The sequence below is a fragment of the Protopterus annectens genome, chromosome 12.part0, assembly GCF_019279795.1.
Source record: "Protopterus annectens isolate FY-2018-M chromosome 12.part0, PAN1.0, whole genome shotgun sequence".
NCBI classification, from domain to species: domain Eukaryota; kingdom Metazoa; phylum Chordata; order Ceratodontiformes; family Protopteridae; genus Protopterus; species Protopterus annectens.
In genome coordinates, this window is record NC_056746.1 from 674347359 (window position 1) to 674369207 (window position 21849).

The 21849-nt window shown below is 40.7% G+C and overlaps 1 protein-coding gene across 1 annotated transcript in view; it reads left to right on the forward strand.

Moving 5' to 3' along the window:
- Positions 1–21849, forward strand: part of LOC122816778 (cytochrome P450 2K1-like) — a 525982-nt gene that overhangs the window by 375872 nt on the left and 128261 nt on the right. The window contains exon 8 of the mRNA XM_044089796.1: positions 21072–21213. Coding sequence (XP_043945731.1) covers positions 21072–21213 — 142 coding nt within the window. The remainder of the gene's footprint in view (positions 1–21071; positions 21214–21849) is intronic.

Here is a 21849-nt window from a genome sequence, read left to right on the forward strand (position 1 = left end):
GCACCTAGCTCTGAACCTATGAACCTATGAACTTGCAGCACCATTAGGCATCCTATTCAACCAAAGCCTGAGTACCGGCTTTGTCCCAGCTGAGTGGAGGACAGCCACTGTCATGCCTTTACACAAAGGTGGAGCATCCACCAATCCAGGAAACTATAGACTCATCAGCCTAACTAGCCTGATCTGCAAGGTCATGGAACAGATTACCATGGACCTCATTAACAGGGAAATTGGCAACCTCCAACCATTCAACCCCACACAGTTTGGCTTTGTCAAGGGGAGGTCACGTCTGTTAAATCTAGTCAACATCTTTAAGACAGTCACCAAAGCCATGGACGAGGGTAAGACTGTGCACACTGCCTACCTTTTCCTGGCCAAAGCCTTCGGCACCATTCCCCACTCAGGCATAGTAGATAAAATCTCTCAACTAGGCATCAATCCATATGTTACCAGATGGGTAGCAAAATGGCTCACTGATAGAACCCACTTAATCAAAATAGGGGAAGCCACAACAAGCAGTAAACCCATAAAGAGTGGTGTACCCCAGGGATCGGCCTTGGGGCCTCTGTTATTCAGGATATACTTCTCTGAAGTGCAGCCAAAACCAGTGGGCTACAGCTGACCAGGTTTGCAGATGACTGCAAGCTGGGTGCAGTCACCAATTCCCCAAGTGATGTGGACGTCCTCCAAGAGGGTCTCACCCAAACAAATGACTGGTGCCAAAAACATGGCCTCAAGCTGAATGCCAGAAATGCATCATCATCCCCTCTGAGGAGAATAATGTCCCCACATATTATCACATTAATAACAATGTTCTAAGTACACAATCAATACTGAGGGATTTAGGGAAACCCAGGTTAATAGCAACCTGATTTTTGACCACCATGTTGCTTCCGTTGTATGGAAAGCTTTCTACATGGCCCACCTCAAAAGTAAGGGTATCTCATCCAGGGGCAAAGAGGTCATAACGTCCCTGTATTCTTCCCTTATAAGGCCAATTATTGAGTACAACACCCCCTTTGGTATGTACCTTACAAAGCACATGCAGCAGCTGGAAGGACCACAGAGGTTCCTCACCAGAAGAATCCAAGACCTCAAACATCTAATCTACACAGATAGGCTAAAAGCCCTGTTGCTCTACTCAGTTTCTTACAGACTCCTCAGAGGTCACCTCTGTCTAGCATACAAAGCAATTTTGGACCCCACCTTGATGGGACTGCTGCATATCCACAAGTCAAGCTCCACTCCACTCTAGCGAAAGCCAGGGTATCTTTTTGGCTAGGCTTATATAGGCCTGAGGCCAATAGCCTAGTACCTACCTATGAACCTATGAACTCAAGAAACCCATATGCATGACCTCAACCTGGTCTGTGATATCAATAGGACTTTTTGGCGGGACAGATTTGTGTCCCAGAGACACCCCCATCTGTGAAATAGACTGCCTCTCCACATCAAGCAGAGTACCTCATTATCCCTTTTTAAGCGCAACCTTGATAACTGGATGGGAAACAGAAAATACACCCCTCGGATTCCATCTGTGTCCCTGCTGGACAGGGTCTTTGACTGCTGACTTGTCTAAACATAGGTTAAACTCTTGGCTAGGCTTATAAGGGCCTCAGGGCCAATAGCATAGTAATCTTCTATGATCCTATGATCCTATTGTCAACAGACCATGCTACTTTGCCAGGGGTGGTCTGTACCTCCCGCCTCTAGGCTTTTGAATATTACCTGAAACACTATCTTCCCCCATTCTGCCTTTTTTGGGCAATGCCAAACTGAAAGTACTGACATAGCAAATCAAAACCAAGAAAACCTAACTGTATTACTACTCAATGCTAAGAGTCTAAACAAAAAACTCTACTCCCTAGAAGCTCTCTTCACCCTAGAGAATGCTGATGTCTGTGCAGTCACTGAGGCATTTTTATAGCCACAGAGAGCACACCAACAGTGCAAGATTATAATGCCTTCCATACATTTACACCAGCTACTTCACAGGCAGAGACTAAAAGTGGAGGTGTCTCTATTTACATCAAAAATAAATATACTTCAAGGCTGGTCAAACAGGAAAATACACTTGAGCTGCTCCATGTTCATATCACCATAGGCAAAATCCAGTACCAGTTCCTTGCAAGCTATATGTCCCCCTCTATGACCTAGGAAACCCATGCCATGTATTTAAACTTATTAGAAACACTAACCAACCAGCCCAATACCATATTCATGGGTGACTTTAATTACCCCACTATTAACTGGGAATCCTATGCAACACCAAACATACAGGCACAGAGATTTCTGGATTTTGAAAACACAAAGTCCCTGGACCGAATAGTCAGTACACCAACCAGGAGTTTAACAGTACTGGATATGGTCCTCATGAATATGGGAGAGTGCTGCACATCCTCTACTGCAATGTCTTCCCTAGTAGGGTCAGACCACAAAATGGCCTTCTTTGAAGTAAAAATAAAACCTGGACCCCAAGCTAAACCTGGAATATTCAGGAACTACTCTAAGGCTAACCTCCTGCTATTAAGTGATAACCTGCCAAAATTTCAAGCCCCCATAAACCCTGAGAACATTGCTGTCTATGCAGAACTGTTCACAGAAACAACTATCTCTAAAAACAAGCCACCCTGGTGGAATCACAAAATCAATAGGCTGTATAACAGAAGGAAGAAAAACATGGCAAAATTAGGAGGTGCAGCACCCAGCAGGATAAAAGCACTCTCATCAAACTAAACAAACAACTCAGAGGACAAATAAAGTCTACCAAAGCCAAATTTGAGATAAGCTTGGCCTCCCAGGTCAAGGACAACCACAAAGCATTCTTTAGCTATGCCTGCAACCTCAAATGCAATACACAGCTGTGTGTAGAGCTCATTGTAAATGGAGCCACCTATACCTAGACAGAAGATATAGCAAACCTCCCGGCTGATAAATTCAGCTCCAACTTTACCCCACTCTCCCCCTCAACCTTCCCTCAGGAAATATCATCAAATATAACTCCCCCTACTGTCACTAGGGAACAGGTCCTTAATGCTCTTTCTAAGACGAAGAACACTGCATCAGAGACAACAGACACTATCCCTGGATGCCTTCCAAATAGCATGAAACATGAGTTATTAGGGCCTCTGGTATTACTATTTAACTGTAACCTGCAAGCAGGCTTTGTGCCTCATGAATGGAGAATAGCAACAGTCATCCCTCTGCACAAAGGTGGGCCATCTACAGACCCTGGAAACTACAGACCCATAGGTCTTATATGTAAAGCCATGGAAAGAATAATCATAGAAATGATCAATAAAAATATAGTAAACCTCCAGATACTGGAACCAACCCAATTTGGTTTCATTAAGGGCAGATCATGCCTACTTAACCTAGTGGACTTCTTTGAGAAGGTAACCAAAGCAATGGATAATGGAAAATGGTTCACACTGCCTACTGTGACCTGGCTATGGCATTTAACACAATACCTTACCTGGACATTGTTGATAAACTCAGGAGGTTAGGTACAAACTCATATGTCACCCAGTAGATAGCCAACTGGCTCGCAGACAGGACCCAGGAAGTTAGAATTGGGGAGTTCACTTCTACAAAGAGGCCAGTCACAAGTGGAGTCCTTCAAGGATCAGTCCTTAGACATCTCATTTTTGGCATTTAATTCTCAGAAGTCAAGACCAATGTCAATGGTCTCTGACTTGACTAAATTTCCAGATGATTGCAAATTAGGAGCTGTCATTGAATTCTACACTGACACAAATGTTCTCCAGGAGGGACTGACACAGACAAACAACTGGTGTCAGAGCCATGAACTAAAACTAAATGCCAAGAAATGCATACATCCCTGGTAACTATCATATTGACAACACACACCTTAGAGTGTTCTCAGTAGTCAGGGACCTAGGGACACACATAGATAGTAATCTAGCCTTTGACCATCATGTGTCTACTGTAGTGAGGAAATCGTTCTAAGTTGTGCAAATTATAAACAAAGGTATGGCATCTAAGTCCAAGGAAGTCTTTGTTCCACTGTATTTGGCATTCATCAGACATATCACTGAGTACAGGGCCCCCTTTGGTATGTACCTAACCAGTTATATCTAACAACTGGAACATCCACAGAGGTTCTTCACTAAAAGAATACATGGCTTGTCTTATGCAGACCGCCTCAAGGCTCAATCCCTGTATTCCGTCTCCTACAGGCTTTTGAGGGGAGATCTATGCCTGGCATATAGGACATTGTCAGACCACACTCTGATGGACCACGTGCATATCCACAAAACAAACATCACCACAATTACCTGCTCTAAAGACTTAAATCTTGCCTCTGATATAAATAGGACCTGCTAGAGAGGCAGGTGTGTATCCCAGAGACTATCCCATTTATGGAACAGGCTTCCCATCCTTGTGAAACAGAGCTCCTCCATAACCCAATTCAAGTGCAACTTGGACAATTGGATGGAGAACAGGAAATTCATCCCTGGTTTGGCACCTATGTTTTTAATGGATACAAGCAACCTGTTAATGGTCCATCTCCCAGGCCCCTGGTTACACTTATCAAGGGTATCAGAACTTGTCAGAGATTTGGGATGCATGGCTAGACTTAAAAAGGCCCATGTGATTATTAACCTAGCAAACACCTATGAACCTATGAACCTATGAACATATTTGTATAGTGGTGAAGAACAGTAATTCTACAGAGCCCAGCAACTAAATATATAGACCAATGTTTCAGCACAACCCAACCGCTGCACATGTACTAACAAACTTATTCAAGCCTAACATCTATGTACACTGTAGCAAAGACCCAACATACTTCAACAACTACATATATTGTAAAAACACAAAAAATTCACTGATCAATTGCTTTTTGAGACAGTGCAGAAATGCACTTAAATTATATGTGTATCTGTAAGCATGTATAGGATAGCCTTTCTGTCTTGAGAGACAATAAAGTTTGCATCACAAAATCAGTCGATGATTGAAAAGCAGTGCCTGCTGTAACTGTAAAGTCTGATTTTTTTTGAGCAGCAGACTCTTGTTACAATTTGTGCAGGTGTAGTCGATGCCTGGCTGTGTAGGTACTGAAGCTGTCCCCTGCCATCTGCACTCTTGCTTCTCCTCCCATAGCTCTTCTCTCTTCTTCTCGCTCATCTGGTTACGTCTTGACAGCCAGTCTCGAAGTAATGCGGTCTGCAGCAATGGCTTCCCAGCCTGTTGGACTGATGTTGTCTGCCTTTGTGTCATGCTTGCAGACAACTTTGAAGTGTAGAATGGGCTTTCCTGTGGGTCTGAAGCTGGTGCCAAGCTTGCAATACAGAAGGTCTTTGGGGATTCAACCATCCCACATACAGCTGACATGACCAAGCCAGCAAATGTGCCTTTAAAAGAGCAAGGCAAACATGCTTGGTATCCCTGCCTGATCTAGGCTGTTCTTGTTTGGGATATGGTCCTGCCAGGTGATGCCCAGTATCCTTCTGAGGCAACATAGATGAAATGCATTGAGCCTGCTTTCTTGGCAGGAGTACAAGGTCCATGTTTCACTACCATGGAGCAACATGCTAAGCAGATACACTTGGTACACCTTCATCTTAGTGTTGATGGTCAGTTTAGAGTTATGCCAGACCCTCTCTGTTAGGTGTGCCATTGCTTTTGCTGCCTTACCAATCTGGGTATTCAGCTCAGCGTCCAGGCAGAGGTTGCTGGCAATGGTGGAGCCCAGTTAAGTGAAGTCCTTTACCGCTTGAGAGTGATCTGCAATGAAGGAAGTGCTGCTGACATCCTACCCCATGATGTTGGACTTCTTAAGGCTGATTGTGAGGCCAAACTCTCTGCAGGCACCAGCAAAGGAGCTTATGAGGTACTTCCTCAGTGTGAGCAGTCAAGGCAGCAGCATCTGCAAACAGTATCACTCTCAATCAGTATTCTCTACACCTTGGGCTTCACTGAAATGCATGTGAGGTTGAAGAGATTACCAACACTTCTAGTATGAAGGTATTTTTGGACCTGTTAAAGGCATGAGACAGCAACAGAGAGGAAAAAGATGCTGAAGAGTGTCAGAGCAAGTACACACTCTTGCTTCATTCCACTCGGGAATGGGCCTAAGGAGGAGCCATCATATTGCACGACACCATGCATATCTTCATGGAAGGATGTAATCATCCACAGGAGTTTGGGGGGAGATCCAATCCTCTCTAGCAGGGTGAAGAGGCCTTTCCTGCTGACCAAGTCAAATGCCTTAGATCAATGAAGGCAATGTACAATAGTTTCCTTTGCTCATGACACTTTTCTTGCAGATGTCATAGTGAGAAGATCATGTTGATTGTAGACCTTCCTACTCTGAATCCCCACTGCACCTCAGGGTATACATGTTCCGCTAGTGATTGTAGCCTGTGTAGAACAATATGAGTGAAGGGCCTCCTAACAACGCCGAGGAGGGATATTCCACAGTTGTTGCTGCAATCAGTTCAGTCTCACACACACACGCACACACACACACATACACACACACACACACACACACACACACACACACACACACACACACACACACACACACACACACACACAGTTATTCCTATGGGCAATTTACAGTGTTTAATAATGCAAAATATGATGCCATGGTGGTGTAGCAATTAGCGTTGTCACCTCACAGCAAGAGGTTCTCCCTTTCGATTCTCGGCTGGAGTGCCTTCTGTGTGGAGTCTGCATGTCCTCCCCATGGTTGAGTGACGTTAAAGACATGCAGGTAGGTACATGCGTGAATGGGTGTGCCTTCTTGGAAGGTTGGTCATCGGGCTGGCAACTCGGCACCGTAAAAATCCACTGCCAGTCATTAGCGGATGGGTGTTCCGCTGTGGCGACCCCTAACTGGGAAAAGCCGAAAGACTTTTAATAATGCAACATATAATATTAATATACAAAATTATAAATATGTACCAGTAACCACCAAAAGGGTGCACATTATGTTGCTATTTAGATGAGGTTGTTGAATTTACTTTCACAATGTAGCTGAGGAGGTAAGTTAGTAGGAGGCATTAGCAAACTGTGAAACAAGATATAGCCATGTTTTGGCTTATTGTTTTTATACAACTGTATTTTATTTTTAATTTCCTTCCTTAATTCAGAAACCAAATAAGTTATATGAATAGGGGTTCAATGGGTTTCAATCAGCACATCAGGGCTTATGCTGCCAGCCTGTGAATTCTGTACAAATGTTCAGTAAAAAATATATTTTCTGAGGATAGTGCTTTGAGCATCTAAATTATTGTGAACTTATGTCTACATTTGGGTTTGCAAACCGCTGATGTCTTGGCAACTCTAATTAATGTGTGACATTTCCTGCTCCTCAATTTTGCCTTATTTTGCTTTGTATGCTCTTCTTGTATCATTATATCATTATATTGTTATATAGAGGTTTTAGTACTAAATATGTGACCACAGTGAATACATCACTTGGTTGCTACAGCTGATAAAACCCAAGAAGAATATAAGATTGTAAGCAGTTCCTACATTAATTTATCTAATGTAGTATAAGCAATCCCTACATTAAATAAACTCTACATATCACATCAACAAGCAGTGTAGTTAATAAACTGTATGTCAACCATATATAATTAAACATTTTTCTTGCAGGGGCAAGCACCTCTGCACCCTGCACAACCTGTTAATTATATATACCAACTCAGATCGCACTACAATGGTTAAAGAGCAAATTTCTTTATCCTGGCTATAGCATAATCTTGCACATAAACAAACAAAAAAAAAGCTGCCTTGTGTGATCAGCTAGATGTCATCATGGTTTCTGTGTCTATTTCACAAACACAAGGTACAGGGTTTGATTGTCACACTTGAGGGAAATTGGTTAGGCTTAAAATTTCCCACAAGGACAGCTAGCATAGTACTTACCTATCAATAGAGCCAACAAGAGTCTTTGTTTAACATGAATAGGAAGCTTGTTCCAAAGGCGGGGCAACCACTGTGAGACAAATCTGTCCCTCCAGCAAGTTCTGTTGATGCCACATACCAGGTTAGCATCCATTGAGCTAGTGACCCATGTACCATTTGACTTGTGATTGAGCAGCATTTCCATCAAAGCTGGGTCAAAGATCGCTCTATATGCAAGACACATGTCACCTCTGAGCAGTCTGTATGACACAGAGAAAGTGACAATGATTTCAGTCTGTCCACATAACACAGATCTTGAAGACCCTGAATTTTCTTTGTAAAGAACCTTTGTGGTGTCTCCAATGTCTGCAGGTGTTTGGAAAGGAACATACCAAAGGAAGCATTGTACTCTATTATTGGTTCAATGAAAAAGAGTACAGGGAGTTATAAGCTCTTTTTTTTCTGGATGTAATGCCCTTACTCATGAGGTGCGCAGTATAAAATGCCCTTCTTACCACTGTGGAGACATGGTGATTGAAGTTAAGGTTGCTGTCAACCTGTGTGCCCACATCTCTCATCACTGACTGTGTGCTTATAGTATTGCTATTGATGTGGTAGCTTGTAAGAACATCACCTTTGCTGAAGGGGATGAGAATGCATTTTTTTGCATTACGTTTAAGACCATGACTTTGGCACCAGTCCTTAGTCTGCATAAGGCCTTCTTGCAGGATGCTGACATCACTAGGGGTTTCAATTATTGCTCCCAGTTTACAGCAAATTTTGTCAGCCACAGTCCTTTAGTTTTAGCATGCACTTCGGAGAAGTAGATTCTGAAGAGTAGGGATCCCAGCACTGATCCCTGTGGAGCACCACTCGTTACGAGTCTGCTGAAAAAGGTGAAGTCCCCTATTTTGATGGGATGAGTTCTATCAGTGAGCCAGTTTGCAATCCACCTGACAATATATGGGTTGATACCCAGCTGGGTGAGTTTATCAATGATGCCTGAGTGGGGGACTGTGTCAAAGCCTTGGCTAAGTCTAGGTAGGCTGTATGCAGATCTGCTCTTGTCTAGGGCTTTGATGACTCTCCCAAAAAACTCCATTAAGTTTAACAGGCATGATCTCCCTTTGACAAAGCCAAACTGGGTGAGGTTGAGCATTTGGAGATGTCCTATATCTTTGTTAATAAGGTCCATTATGATTCATTCCATGGCCTTGCAGATAAAGAAGGTCAGGCTAATGGGTCTATAGTTCCGCAGGTTCTGTGGATGCACCCCCTTTGTGCAAAGGGATGATAGTAGCTGTTTTCCATTCCACTTGGATGAAGCCAGTGCTTAGGCTGTGATTGAAAAGTGTGCTCAATGGTGATGCTAATTCCTGTTTTAACCCATGTAGAACACAGCCTGGGATGTTGTCTGGTCCCACAGAGGCTATGTTTTTGGCCTTGGAAAGGGCATTTAAGACTTGCTCCTCGGAGATAGTAGGTGAGGGACAGGTGTTTGGGGTGGTTTTGGGTATATGTGATGTGGACAGGGGAGTGAAGTTTTCACTGAAAATGTCAGCCAGCAGATTTGCTATATCCACAGGTTTTATATATGTAGTACCATTATTTATTTATTTGTTTATTTATTTTATTTATTTAAATTTGTTGACCGGGAGTGTCCAACTGGATGTAGGTCCATTTTCAGCAGAGGCCCAGGGAGAAAAGCTCCACAGTAGAATAAACAGACAGTAGTTACATTTGATTACATAGTGATTAACAATTTAACATAGCAATTACAACATATTTACAGATGAAGAACATAGTGCATCAGTAGACAACTAGAATCTTTATCTGTGAAGTACATAACAGACATCAACAAATGTTACAATGAGAAGTTCCTGCTGTATAATAAGTACTTATGAGCATCTGAGCTTGCTATAATCAAGGTAGTTAGTGGAGTGGAAAGAAAGGTAGTGGTTGGATGGGGTGGATGATATTAGAGTGGGAGTTGCAAAGGCATAGCCAGCATGTTGTTAGGTGCGCTTTTGGTAAAGTTTTGAAGTGGGTGCATGATGGTGCGGAGGTAATTGTGGGTGGGAGTGAGTTCCATAATTTGGCTATGGTGCAAGAGAATAGTGCTTCACCAGCAGAGTTATTGGCTTTAGTGATCTGCAAGTGATTTTTGTTGCTGGATCTTAGTGGTCTGGTAGTGCGATAGGGTTGGAGTAGATTCTGGAGGGATGGGACATTTAGTGGATGGTTTACTAGTTTGTGGGTGAGTGAGAGTTGATACCACTGAAGGAGGTGAGGGAGTTCAAGCCAGCCCAGTTCAGCAAGTGAGAGACAGTGGTGACTACGGTAGGATGCCCCTGTGGCAAATTAGGCGATTTTGTTGTAGCAGGTCTCTAGCTTGTTTAGATCACATTGCCTTAGGTTGGTATATATTGGAGAGGCATAAACTAGGGTGGAGATAAGGTGGGAATTTGCTATTGAAATCTTTGCTGTTTTAGTGAGAAATTGCTTATTTCTGTATAACGCTCCTAGTTTTTTGTGGACTTTTTTTATGGTCATGGATATGTGAATGTCAAATTTTAGTTTATTGTCTATTTCCACTCCTAGCAATTTGGTGTGTTCAGTTGGATATATAGTGGTGTTGTCTTTTGTGTGATGCTAAAGTGAGAGTTGTTTTGAGTATGTTTGGTGGGTTGGAAGATGAGTAGTTTAGTTTTGTTTGGGGTGAGTATTAATTGGGCATCGGATAACCATGTTTCAACAGAGGAAAAGGCTTCCTGTGTGACTTTTTGCAGTTTTGGTAGGGACTGGGCTGAGCAGATGATGGTCGAGTCATCTGCGTATTATATGAGTGTGCCATGTTTGGTGTCAGAGGCTAGATTATTGGTGTAAACAGAGAAGAGTAGGGGTCGAAGGATGGATCCTTGGGGAACCCCTATGGAGACAGGTAGTTGGGGAGATATGTCATTCTGCCATACAACGGATTGTTCGCAGTCAGACAGGTAACTCTGAAACCAGTTGGTGACTGATTGTGAGAAGGATAGGTTATTGAGGACAGAGATAAGTTGTTTGTGTGGGACCATGTCAAATGCTTTAGATAGGTCTAGGAAAGTAGCAGAGGATAGATAGCCATTGTTTTTATGCTGAAGAATAGTGTTAGCAAAGGAGAGTAAGGCAGTGGTGGTGCTATGGTTTGGTTGGAAAGCATGCTGAGTATTGGAAAGGAGGTTGTCAGTAAGGAGGTAGCCTGAGACCTGAGAGTGTATGCATCTCTCTAGTATTTTGGAGAGTGGAGAGAGAATAGCTATGGGGTGGTAATTGGTTAGTTCTGCGGAGGGTCCGCCTTTGTGGAGGGGAATTATATGTGATACTTTCCACAGTGTGGGAACGTAACTTTCTGACAGAGATCGGTTAATCAAGATGGATACTGGGTAGGCCAGAGCATCAGCTGCGATTTGTAGGTATTCACTTGGGAGGTTGTCTGCTGCTAATTTGGTGGGTTTAAGTTTAGTTAAGAGTTGTTTTATGTTGGAGGTAGGTACAGGAGAAAAAGAGAAGGCAGTGGGGAGATTACTAGTTGAAGGCATGGGTTGGAGGGGAGGGAGGTTGTGTTGTTTAGCTAGTGATAGTATGGTTTGGGTGAAGTGTGTGTTGAATGAGGTAGCAATATTTTCTGAGGAGTGAGGGATGTTAGGTGGAGGGGTACTGACTTTACCTGGGTGGAGGATGGAGTTTATGGAGGACCAGAATTGTTTGGGGCTGTGTTGTGAGGAGTCTAGGGCAGACTGGTAGTATCGGAATTTGTCCTGTTTTATTAGCGTTTTGACTCTATTGTGTAGTTCTAGGAATTTCTGTCTAGTTGAGGGGGTTTTGGTTTTGCACCAGTGCTCCCAGGCTTTATCCCTGTTTTTCATTTCTGACTTAGTGGTTTTTTGTAGCCATGGGGAGGGTTGTGCTTTGGTTCTGGAAAATCTTATGGAGCATGGTAATTAAGGATGTTCAGGAAGGTAGTATTAAAAAGTTCAACTGTGTCATCTAGACTGAGGTACTTTAGAGGATGCCAGTTACATTCTTTGAGGGATGAGATGAATGTGAGTGGGTTAAAGTTTAGTTTTTTACGTATTTGACGGTAGATGACAGGTTTAGCTTGGTATAGGTATTTTTTGAGTAGGAATGTTGGGGAGTGATCACTGAGGCTATCTAATAAGCAGCCTGTTATGTATGACTGGGGGCTCTTACTGACTAGTATCCAATCCAGGGTAGTGTGCTTGCTGGAGTTTTTATTTATCCTGGTTGGTGACTGAACTAGTTGTGTGAAGCCATGAAGGTGTACATGATGGGTTGGATTGTTGCCAGAACAGGATTGCCAGTCAATATTGAAATCACCTAAGATGATAGTTTCTTGGGGGAGATGGTGGGTAGACCAGCTGAGGAGGTTTTCTAGTGGAGGGATGTCTTGGCCAGGTGGGAAGTAGCATCCAATTATGTTGATGGTTTTGTTTTGGTTAATTTTGTGGTTGGTATATATTATTTCTTCATTGCCTATTTGTGGAGCTGATGATTTTAAGATCTTGATGTTTAGATGCTGTTTAAATATTATAGCTACACCACCTCCTTTTTTGTTTAGCCGGTCTACTCTTAGTATGCCGTAACCTGTAGGGAGTATTTGCTCACTGGTAATGTGAGGTTTTAGCCAGATTTCTGTCAGGATGACTATATCTGGGGAGTACAAGTCTATGGTGGCATGGAGTTCATGGACTTTGTTGGATATACTTCTAATATTTAGGCTTAGTAGAAGGAAGTCACTTGGCTTTCTATTGGCTGTAATACGGGAGAAGTTGTAGCTTCTAGTCTGATTATGAGGATTGGGGTTGGAGATGGTAGGGCCAGGGTTGGGGTGGCTGTCTCCACTTAGGGCTAGTTTTGATATGCATGAGATTATTAGTTTTCTCAGTTTTTGAATGTGTTTGTTTATAAGGGAAACTTTATGATTGTGCTCTGTGGGTAATAGGTATGGTGGGAGGGTTACTATGTTAAGTGGTAGGGATGCTTTATGTTTAAGTAATATAGTTGGTAGAATATGTGGGGGGTGCATAGGGATGGTTCTTGAGCTGGTGGGAGGGGAGTTGAGTGTGGGTGAGACATGAGTGGTGGTGTGGGTAGTAGTACAGTGGTAGTGGTTGAGTGGGGGATTGATGGAGCTTTGGTAGGATGTAAGATATGCAAGGAGAGTGCATGCAGTGAGCATAGGAAAGGTATGCCTGTACATGTTAGTTGAGGAGGTGTGATAGTAATGGGAAGATGGAGGAGGTAGTGCTGGGTTAGCGCTGTGGTTGGCTATCGGAAAGATGGGAGGGGTTTGAGTGCAATAAAGGTGGGACCACTGGGGGTGGGAGGGAATAGGGGGCAGGGTGGGGAGCGAAGCGGGTAGAGACCCTGTTAGTTGCTCGTAGGAGGGGGCTGGAAACAATCACAAAGCAAAGACAAGTATGTGTTAAGAAACAATCACAATTGACCAAGGACTGCTCTGAAACTGTAAGTCATTTCTTAATTTCTCAGGTGGAAAAACAGGATAACCTTGTATCAGTAGACTACTGTGGTCATAGTTTAAATTAACAAACACACAGTATTGATCAGTTATAGATACTATTTTCTAACAGAAGGGAATAAGAGAAAGTGGAAGATATGTGTGTGTGTGTGTGTGTGTGTGTGTGTGTGTGTGTGTGTGTGTGTGTGTGTGTGTGTGTGTGTGTGTGTGTGTGTGTGTGTGTGTGTGTGTGTGTGTGTGGTGGGGGGGGCTGCTTACAAGCCAAAGCAGAGTGCTCTCCAGGGGAAAATGAAGATAGGCTCAAACAGGTAGACACATACTCAAAGTTAACTGTAGCTGTTTGCCGACAGTTCAGACCCGGACTGCACTTTTCTTATAAGAATGTTAAAGGTGGTACCTCAGTTGAATACTTAAGCGTGGTGTTAGGTCTAGAAAAGAAGAGTACAGAGAGGAGTAAGCACTTTTGAGATGGTAAATGATTAACTAGAAGTTCAGCTCAAATCTGGGCCTTAGCTTTTTTTGTTCTTTTTTAAATATTTGTATTAGTTTTTATAAAACATAATCACCACAAAATCAGAAATGTACATACATATTTAAAAGCAAGAAAAAAACAACCTACTCTTATAAATACAGAAACAAAGAAAATAATTATTTACAAGAGCGTCTATGAGCCTTCTAGTCATTCCTGTAGATCCATGTCTGTTCAATTCCAGAATGTTTTTTTTTTTTTTATTTTTGCTTGTCAAGCAGTTCTTTAAATTTTGTCCACACATTGAGGCAAGAGATAATTCTGTTCATTATCGATCTGATTGTAATAATTTCTAGATGAGTTACTTCAGTTGTTAAACTTATAAATTATTTAAATGAGGGAGTAAATTCCTTTTTCTGGTATTGTGTGATCAGTTTTCTGGACATGGTCAATGCAGTCCACAATGTTATATTTGTTTTTTTTTTAACACAAATGGAAATAGAGGAATTTAAAAGAATTAATGATTTAGATAAAATAATGTATTTCCAGAAAATGCCTGTAAAAAGAATTAGTATTATTCCAAAAAGGAATCAAGACAGTACAAAGAACATGTATTGCCAATCTGCTTTAAATTCTTTCTTGCATCTCCAACAAAGTTGCTTTTTCTTGTACATTATGAGGGGTGAAGAAGGACCTATGTAAAAACTTATAGGCAAACAAATGCCATTTAAGAGATGAAGTAGTATGTTTAGATGATAATAGAAATAATTTTTGCCTTCTTCACTTGATGGTCTATTATTGATGTGGGTAAAATGGTTTACCTTTATAAAGGCAATTCACAGTGGTGCGAATGCTCATATGAGTGACTCGTAACCACAAAATTGAAAAGCCCACTTGCACCCCCCACAACCCCCTACTTTACTATTCTAACTCCAAGATTGAACTACAGTGGGGAAAGGGACCATTTTCCAATCCCCACTATAGTGCAATCAGCCTCACAATGTCGAATGTGCAATGAGTGAATGTCACTGTACATTCGCTCATTGCACATTTGAACCCTTTTTCTTTCGGCGTTTGCAAAATTTGCAAACAGCCTTTCGAACACTTGATGTTCACCTGACTGTGTATTGTCTTTATAAAGGTAAATCGGGTAAAATAGCTACAATATATATCATTACATGTTTTAGTTTCCCTCTTTACCACTTTATACAATTTGGACAAGAGACAATATCCCAAGACATTTTGTTGCAATAAAAATATGATATATCCAATCAGTTTTGGGACATGATCCCTTACCATTGGTTGCACTGACTTAATTTCCCCTTCTATATATAATCTTCAAGATTCTATATCTAATCACATATCTTTATCCAAATCATATTTATTCCTAATGTAATCTACTGAGTGCAGATTTTCACCTTTCATTAAATGAAACCAGTACAACAGATTCTTCTCTTTTAAGGCAACCATTGTTTCTAAATTTGAATTAGGGATATTACTTTGAGTATATGTTATAGGAAACATAAGGACAATCTATGCTTTATAAGCCAGAGTTCTATATATAAGATTTCTAAAATTATTTAATATAGTCAAATTGAAGTAAGAATCCTATAAGGTAATTCTTAATAACCAAAATAAACTGTTATTTAATATAAGATAATTATTAGTATATCTATTACAGTTAGATGGGCCTTACCTTTGAGGTTATGTATGTAACTAAAGAATGCCTTGTGGTTATCCTTAGTTAAGGAAGCTAATTTGGATTCATAGTTAGCTTTGGAGGGCTTCACTAGGAGTTTTATTTGTTTAAGTTGAGGAGGGAGTGTTTCCAGTTCTGAGACTGTTCCTTCCTGCTCTTAAACAGCAATTTATTTATCCTATTGTGTAGCCTTTTAATGGCAGTTTTCCACCAAACAGGTTTGTTTTTCCTTGAAGATCTTGCTTTGGTTCTATCAGGTACAGCAGAGTCAATACAATTGTACAGGTACTTGTATAAAGCATTGATGTATAACTCAGCATAGGTGTCTGTTCCATCAGTGGGGGGAGGGACTATGATGCTACTTATGCCATAATGTAAGAGGCTGTAACTGGCCTAGTAGAAGTTTTTTAGTCTATTTGTTGCTAACGGGGCGGGGGGGGATATTGTGTTATAATTACTTCTAGCAAGTCTGATTTGTGGTCAGATCACACCAGGGTTGGCTACACACCGGGGTGGTGCAGCTGTCCCCCATGTTGTTGAGCACCTGGTTCAGTATGTTTGACCCCCTTGTGGGTGTGACAAACAGCTGGTCCAGGGCACTGGAGTTAACAAAGTCCAGGAACTTTGAGCAAGTGAGTTAGAACATGTATAATTTTCCCAGTCCATGGACGGGTAATTAAAGTCACCCAAAACTAGGGTGTTTGGTTGTATCTTGATTGACTCAAGTAGATCCAAGTAAGCTGAGTGGATGTCCTGATTCATGGAGGGGGTCCTACAGCTGGCAATGACCTGAAGAGGGGTCTTACCTACAGTCAGGGGAATCATGCTGTTTAACCAATCTAGAGGTGTATTTATCGGGTCTATATTAAATCAACGAATGCTTAAAAAAGCAAACGCTGATTTATCGACCCTATGTAAGTGAAAGCTTACAATCTCAAACACGCAAAACAGCGATTTTTTCCCCAGGGAAAAAAATTATGTTCCAAAACAAAACAAACAAAAAAAACTTTAAAACAATACATGAAGTGGGAGGCTTCGGCCCCTACATCCCCCCAACTTAAATATATCAACTCCGAGATCGCACTACAGTGCCGAAAATGGCAACATAATGGAAGTGGCCAAGCAAATTCTTTCCCAGGGAAAACATTCACTTAAAAGCCACTTCACTATTTTGTCTTTTCGTTCTTTTAAGTTTGATCAAGGCGCATTATAAAGAATGTGTCTTTGATCACTTAATCGGAACCCGTATTTCTCTTTAATGAATATTGATATACCACCTCCCTTAGTTCTCATGCCTTCAGTTTGTGAAAGGAAATGTAACCTGGTATAGCTAGGGTGCTCTCCGCAGCCTTAAACTGGGTCTCTGTGACTGCACAAATGTCAGCATCTTCCAGGGTGAGGACTGCTTTCAGTGAATGCAGTTTCTGGTTTAGAATCTTAGCATTTAACAGCATAACCTTGAGGTTGTTTCAGAGGGTATTTTAATATTAGGAATTTTGTTTTTGTGAAATTGCCTAAAAAGGGACTATGGGGATTGCAAGAGCCTTAGCCAGTAACCAAAATCCTAGGGGTGACAGATGAAGGCCATCTCTAAAGAAGAGTGCAGGATCCATAAGTAAATAGTACACATGGTGGGAAAGCAGACTGGCAACCCAGACACAAAGGAAAAAGGCATACAGTTGTCAAAGTGCACTGATGCCAGATGAAAGAATGGATATTAAGACAGGCAGCCTAGGAAAAAGGCCTGATTGTGGAGAACACAAAACACTGTGGAAGGTTTTTCAGCACTGATGCATCAGAAAAAGGGAAGATGGATCTAGTGCTGTGACAATAACTCAGGAGTTGGTGGTAGGCCATCTGGTCTACCCAACATTCACAAAATTTAATTGGCAAGGGAGCGCACAGTATTCTCATATCAAAGGAGGCTATTAATCTTTATGAGGAGACAATATGACAGGTACTAATAATGATGATGGAGGTGAATAGTTCAAAGTGGAGGAAGAGGAAGGGGAAATAGAATGGAGACAAGTAATGCAACGACTACAACAAAAGATATACCAAAGCAGTCTATTCAGGAGTAAGAAGTAAATGAGAGGACAAATATATTATAGTGGAGGAAAGAGAGAAGGTGAACAGGTGAGTCAATTAATCAGTACGCACTCTGGTAGATTCAAGTAAGGTTGTACCAAGTACCCTGTTTGAAAAGAGAAGAGAAAAGAAAGAGGAACAGAGGAGAGTACAGAGATTGATGGCATAATTGTGGACCATGCGATGGACCACGGCATGTTATCTGAGGAAGGAAGAGGAGGAGGAGGAGGAGGTTGATGCTGACAAGACAAGAGTGGAGGAGGAAGAGCTAGAGTGTGGACCAACTCAGACCCAGATATATGGTGGAGACACCACTAAAAACAATTCAGCTGAAAAAAAGAGTACCACTGTCTGACCCTGCAAGGTAAGCATAGCTGTGGAACCCAGAAATTAAACACACAGTGGCTGCACAGTAGTTTCACATATGTATGCACTGGTGAGGGTGCCAATAACATTCATTATTAAAAAAAATGTATAATAAAGCCAAACTCACCATCAGTTTAATAATATCTAATCCTCCATAATGTGCATCATTGTATGTAATGCTTCTCTTTATGGTTTTAATCTAAACCCCTAGAAGAAAGAAAAAAAATATTTTTATCAGTTCCTTTTCTAAACTTTCCAGAAAACTGAATACCCTCCATAATTTCCAGAATACCAAAGGAATCATATTAATCAGAAGAACCTTCTTTTAAATTGAAACATGGAAACTTTCTGCATCTGCAAATTAATTATATATACTTCTAATCTTTCTTTTAAACTTTTAATCCATTATCCTAATTGCCAAACTGAATTCCTAAAGCCTGTACAAGCCTTTTTAGTAGAGTACATACCATTTGCTTTAGCAGTGATCCTGAAACCTTTACTATTTTCTTTATTAAGCATTAAGCAAACTTTCCGTAATTAATTCTGAAAATAATATGACTGCATTTTTTCATTGTGCCTCCTGCACCTGCTAATACAGATGAAAGTGTGATGCCTGTACTGTCTTACTTTCCCTTACCCCCTGCTAATACAGATGGGATTATGACACTTGAACTATCTCCCTACCTTCCCTTGCCTCCTGCACCTGCTAATACAGGTGCAAGTGTGATGCCTGTACTATCTCCCTACCTTCCCTTGCCTCCTGCACCTGCTAATACAGGTGCAAGTGTGATGCCTGTACTATCTCCCTACCTTCCCTTACCACCTGCTAATACAGATGGGAGTGTGATGCCTGTACTATCTCCCTACCTTCCCTTACCACCTGCACCTGCTAATACAGATGAGAGTGTGATGTCTGTACTATCTCCCTACCTTCCCTTACCACCTGCACCTGCTAATACAGATGCAAGTGTGCTCTCTGTACTATCTCCCTACCTTCCCTTACCACCTGCTAATACAGATGGGAGTGTGATATCTCTACTATCTCCCTACCTTCCCTTACCACCTGCACCTGCTAATACAGATGAGAGTGTGATGTCTGTACTATCGCCCTACCTTCCCTTGCCACCTGCACCTGCTAAGACAGATGGAAGTGTGATGCCTGTACTATCTCCCTACCTTCCCTTACCATACGCACCTGCTAATACAGATGCAAGTGTGATGCCTGTACTATATCCCTACCTTCACTTATCCATCTTCTATTTATAATTTATTATAATTGCATTCACTACTCGCACAGACGTGCTTCCATTCATTGGGTAACATTGTTTTATTCCTGTCTCATCACCAATATGCTTGTCATGTCAACCATGAACAAGTAGGATAGTTTTGGTTGCATCATAAACTGATATATAAACAATTCATGCTACACCCGCTAAGATCATACTCTTTTAAAATAATTCACATCATTTTATTATTATCAGCATCAAATGTCATCACTATATAACTAGACAATAGTTTTCCACCACTGCTTTCATTACTTCCATCGCTTATGGACAGAGTTATTTCCCATGACAAAATTAATAATACTTAACCGTGTCTTCCTTTTATTCCATGTATTTCTTATTTCAACCACCTTATTCATTCTCAATTGCAAAGTTTTCATTCAAATTCTATAATTGGTTTAACACAGAAAAATACTTCAAAATACTGTCTTTGTGTTTCTTCTTCTGTATGAACCACAGGCATATAGGGGCTATCCATTTCCTTTCATCTCATATTAAGTCCATCAGTCAGTACCTCTAAAAATATACTTTATGTTCACCTTTCACATTTATCTAAAAATAATAGCTTTTTCCTGTTTGTAAGGATTAGCATCACTTCTCAAATAGTCTTCCATTTTCTAATTCATTTATTGTTATGTATTTTTCTAAACTTCTTTTATCATCTGGCTTATCTTTCCCACCTCCCTTACCCTCATATCTTATATCATCAACTTTGAATATAATTATGTTATTACATTTATGACTTGTTCTTTATAGCATTTATTTTCTATTTTATCTTTCAAAGAACTTATAAGTTTTCACTTTTTTATTTACATTAGCTAGAAGGTATTAATTTGGTCCTGCCTTAAACAACCATTATTTCTAAGAGGCCCTAGGCATGAGTGTGTGCATGTGTGTGCCTTCTGTGGAAGGTTGGGCACTGGGCTGGCAACTTGACACCGTAAAACACTACTGCCAATGATGAGCGGACAGGTGATCCGCTGTGGCGAACCCTGACCGGTAAAAGCCAAAAGAAGAAGAAGATTTCTAAGAGGTACTTTACATTTTATTCAGATTCTTTTTATGCAGCTACTTCTCTTCAAATATCAAATTTTGGTCAGAGTGTTATAAATAATTATATATGAATTAATCACTTCTTTATAACATTTAAGTTTACATTGTTTTTTTCAAATCAGCTTTTCCATTTCTAAGCAGCCTGTCTTGTAATTGTTCTTAAAAGCTGTTCACTATTCATTCATATTATTATACCCCCCATTTGAAGATAACTTCATGACTTGTAGGGTTAAAGTCTAACTATGGCCTAATTGGCCTAGGTGTGCACTGGCATCTGGAGGCACTGGCAGATCATGGCTGAAAATAGCTGTGGGTGAGTCTACCTAACTGATTAACAAGACAATAAATTAATAAAATGCAATGATCCTTGCTTTTACAATTGATTCACTGTATGTAACTTTTCTAATTTTATTTGTTCTTTCTTTGTAACAGTTTAGATCAGCTATTGCTCATGTTTCTGTTCACCTAAACAATTTTAAGATGTTAACTTTTGAAAAACTGTCTTGCCACAGTTGAAAGACATCAGATCACTAATGTAGTCACTCATTAATGACAACAGAAAGGAACTGGAATTTATAATATTATAGCTACAAATCAAACCTAACTTCTGTTCTTTGATACTATTAAGTGTTGGTTTATTTGTAGACAGATTTATGCAACATTCACATCTTATGCTTTTGTTCATAGGGAACACAAGTGATTCCTTTGTTATCATCCGTACTTCAAGACAAAACTCAATGGAAGACACCAGACTTGTTCAACCCTTCACATTTTCTCAATGCTGAAGGGAAGTTTGTTAAGAAGGATGCATTTATGCCTTTTTCAGCTGGTAAGAAGGGATTTGTCTTGGATTCTATGGGTTTATAGCAAAACACTTTAAAATGGCATTGAAATACACAAAGCATACAGTAATTGTGCAGAATTATTAATGTAAATGATACTTGGTGTTTTATTAATTGATGAAACTTAGTACTTACTATAATTGGTAAAAGACCTAGAATCTAAGTTCTTAACTTCAGTAAACTTCATTTACAGTGTCAGATCAGCAAATGAAACCAAACGTCACTTCTTAGCAAGGAAACACAGAGCCCTACCTTTCAATCAGGTTTCCACCACCAGTAAAACATTCAGTCTCTACTACTAGAGGCGAAGCATTTATTTCTCGATACTCTTGTGTCACTTTTCATTCAACAAATCCTTTAGCTGGCAAATGCCAAGAGGCCTGACTTCTCCCTCTGCAATAAAAGTGAAATTTGTCTATCTTGCCGAGTTACAGCTTTCTCTTTTAACATCATTTCAGCAGATGTTTCTAGTCAATGTCTGCTGTTATGTGGTCTGTCTTAATGCTTGACATACTCACTTAGTTCAAACAGCGCCATATGCTTAAGGCAGATTTTACTACATATAAATAATATTTTCACATCAAAAATAGTACATTTTTAAGAGAATAAAACATGCATATTAT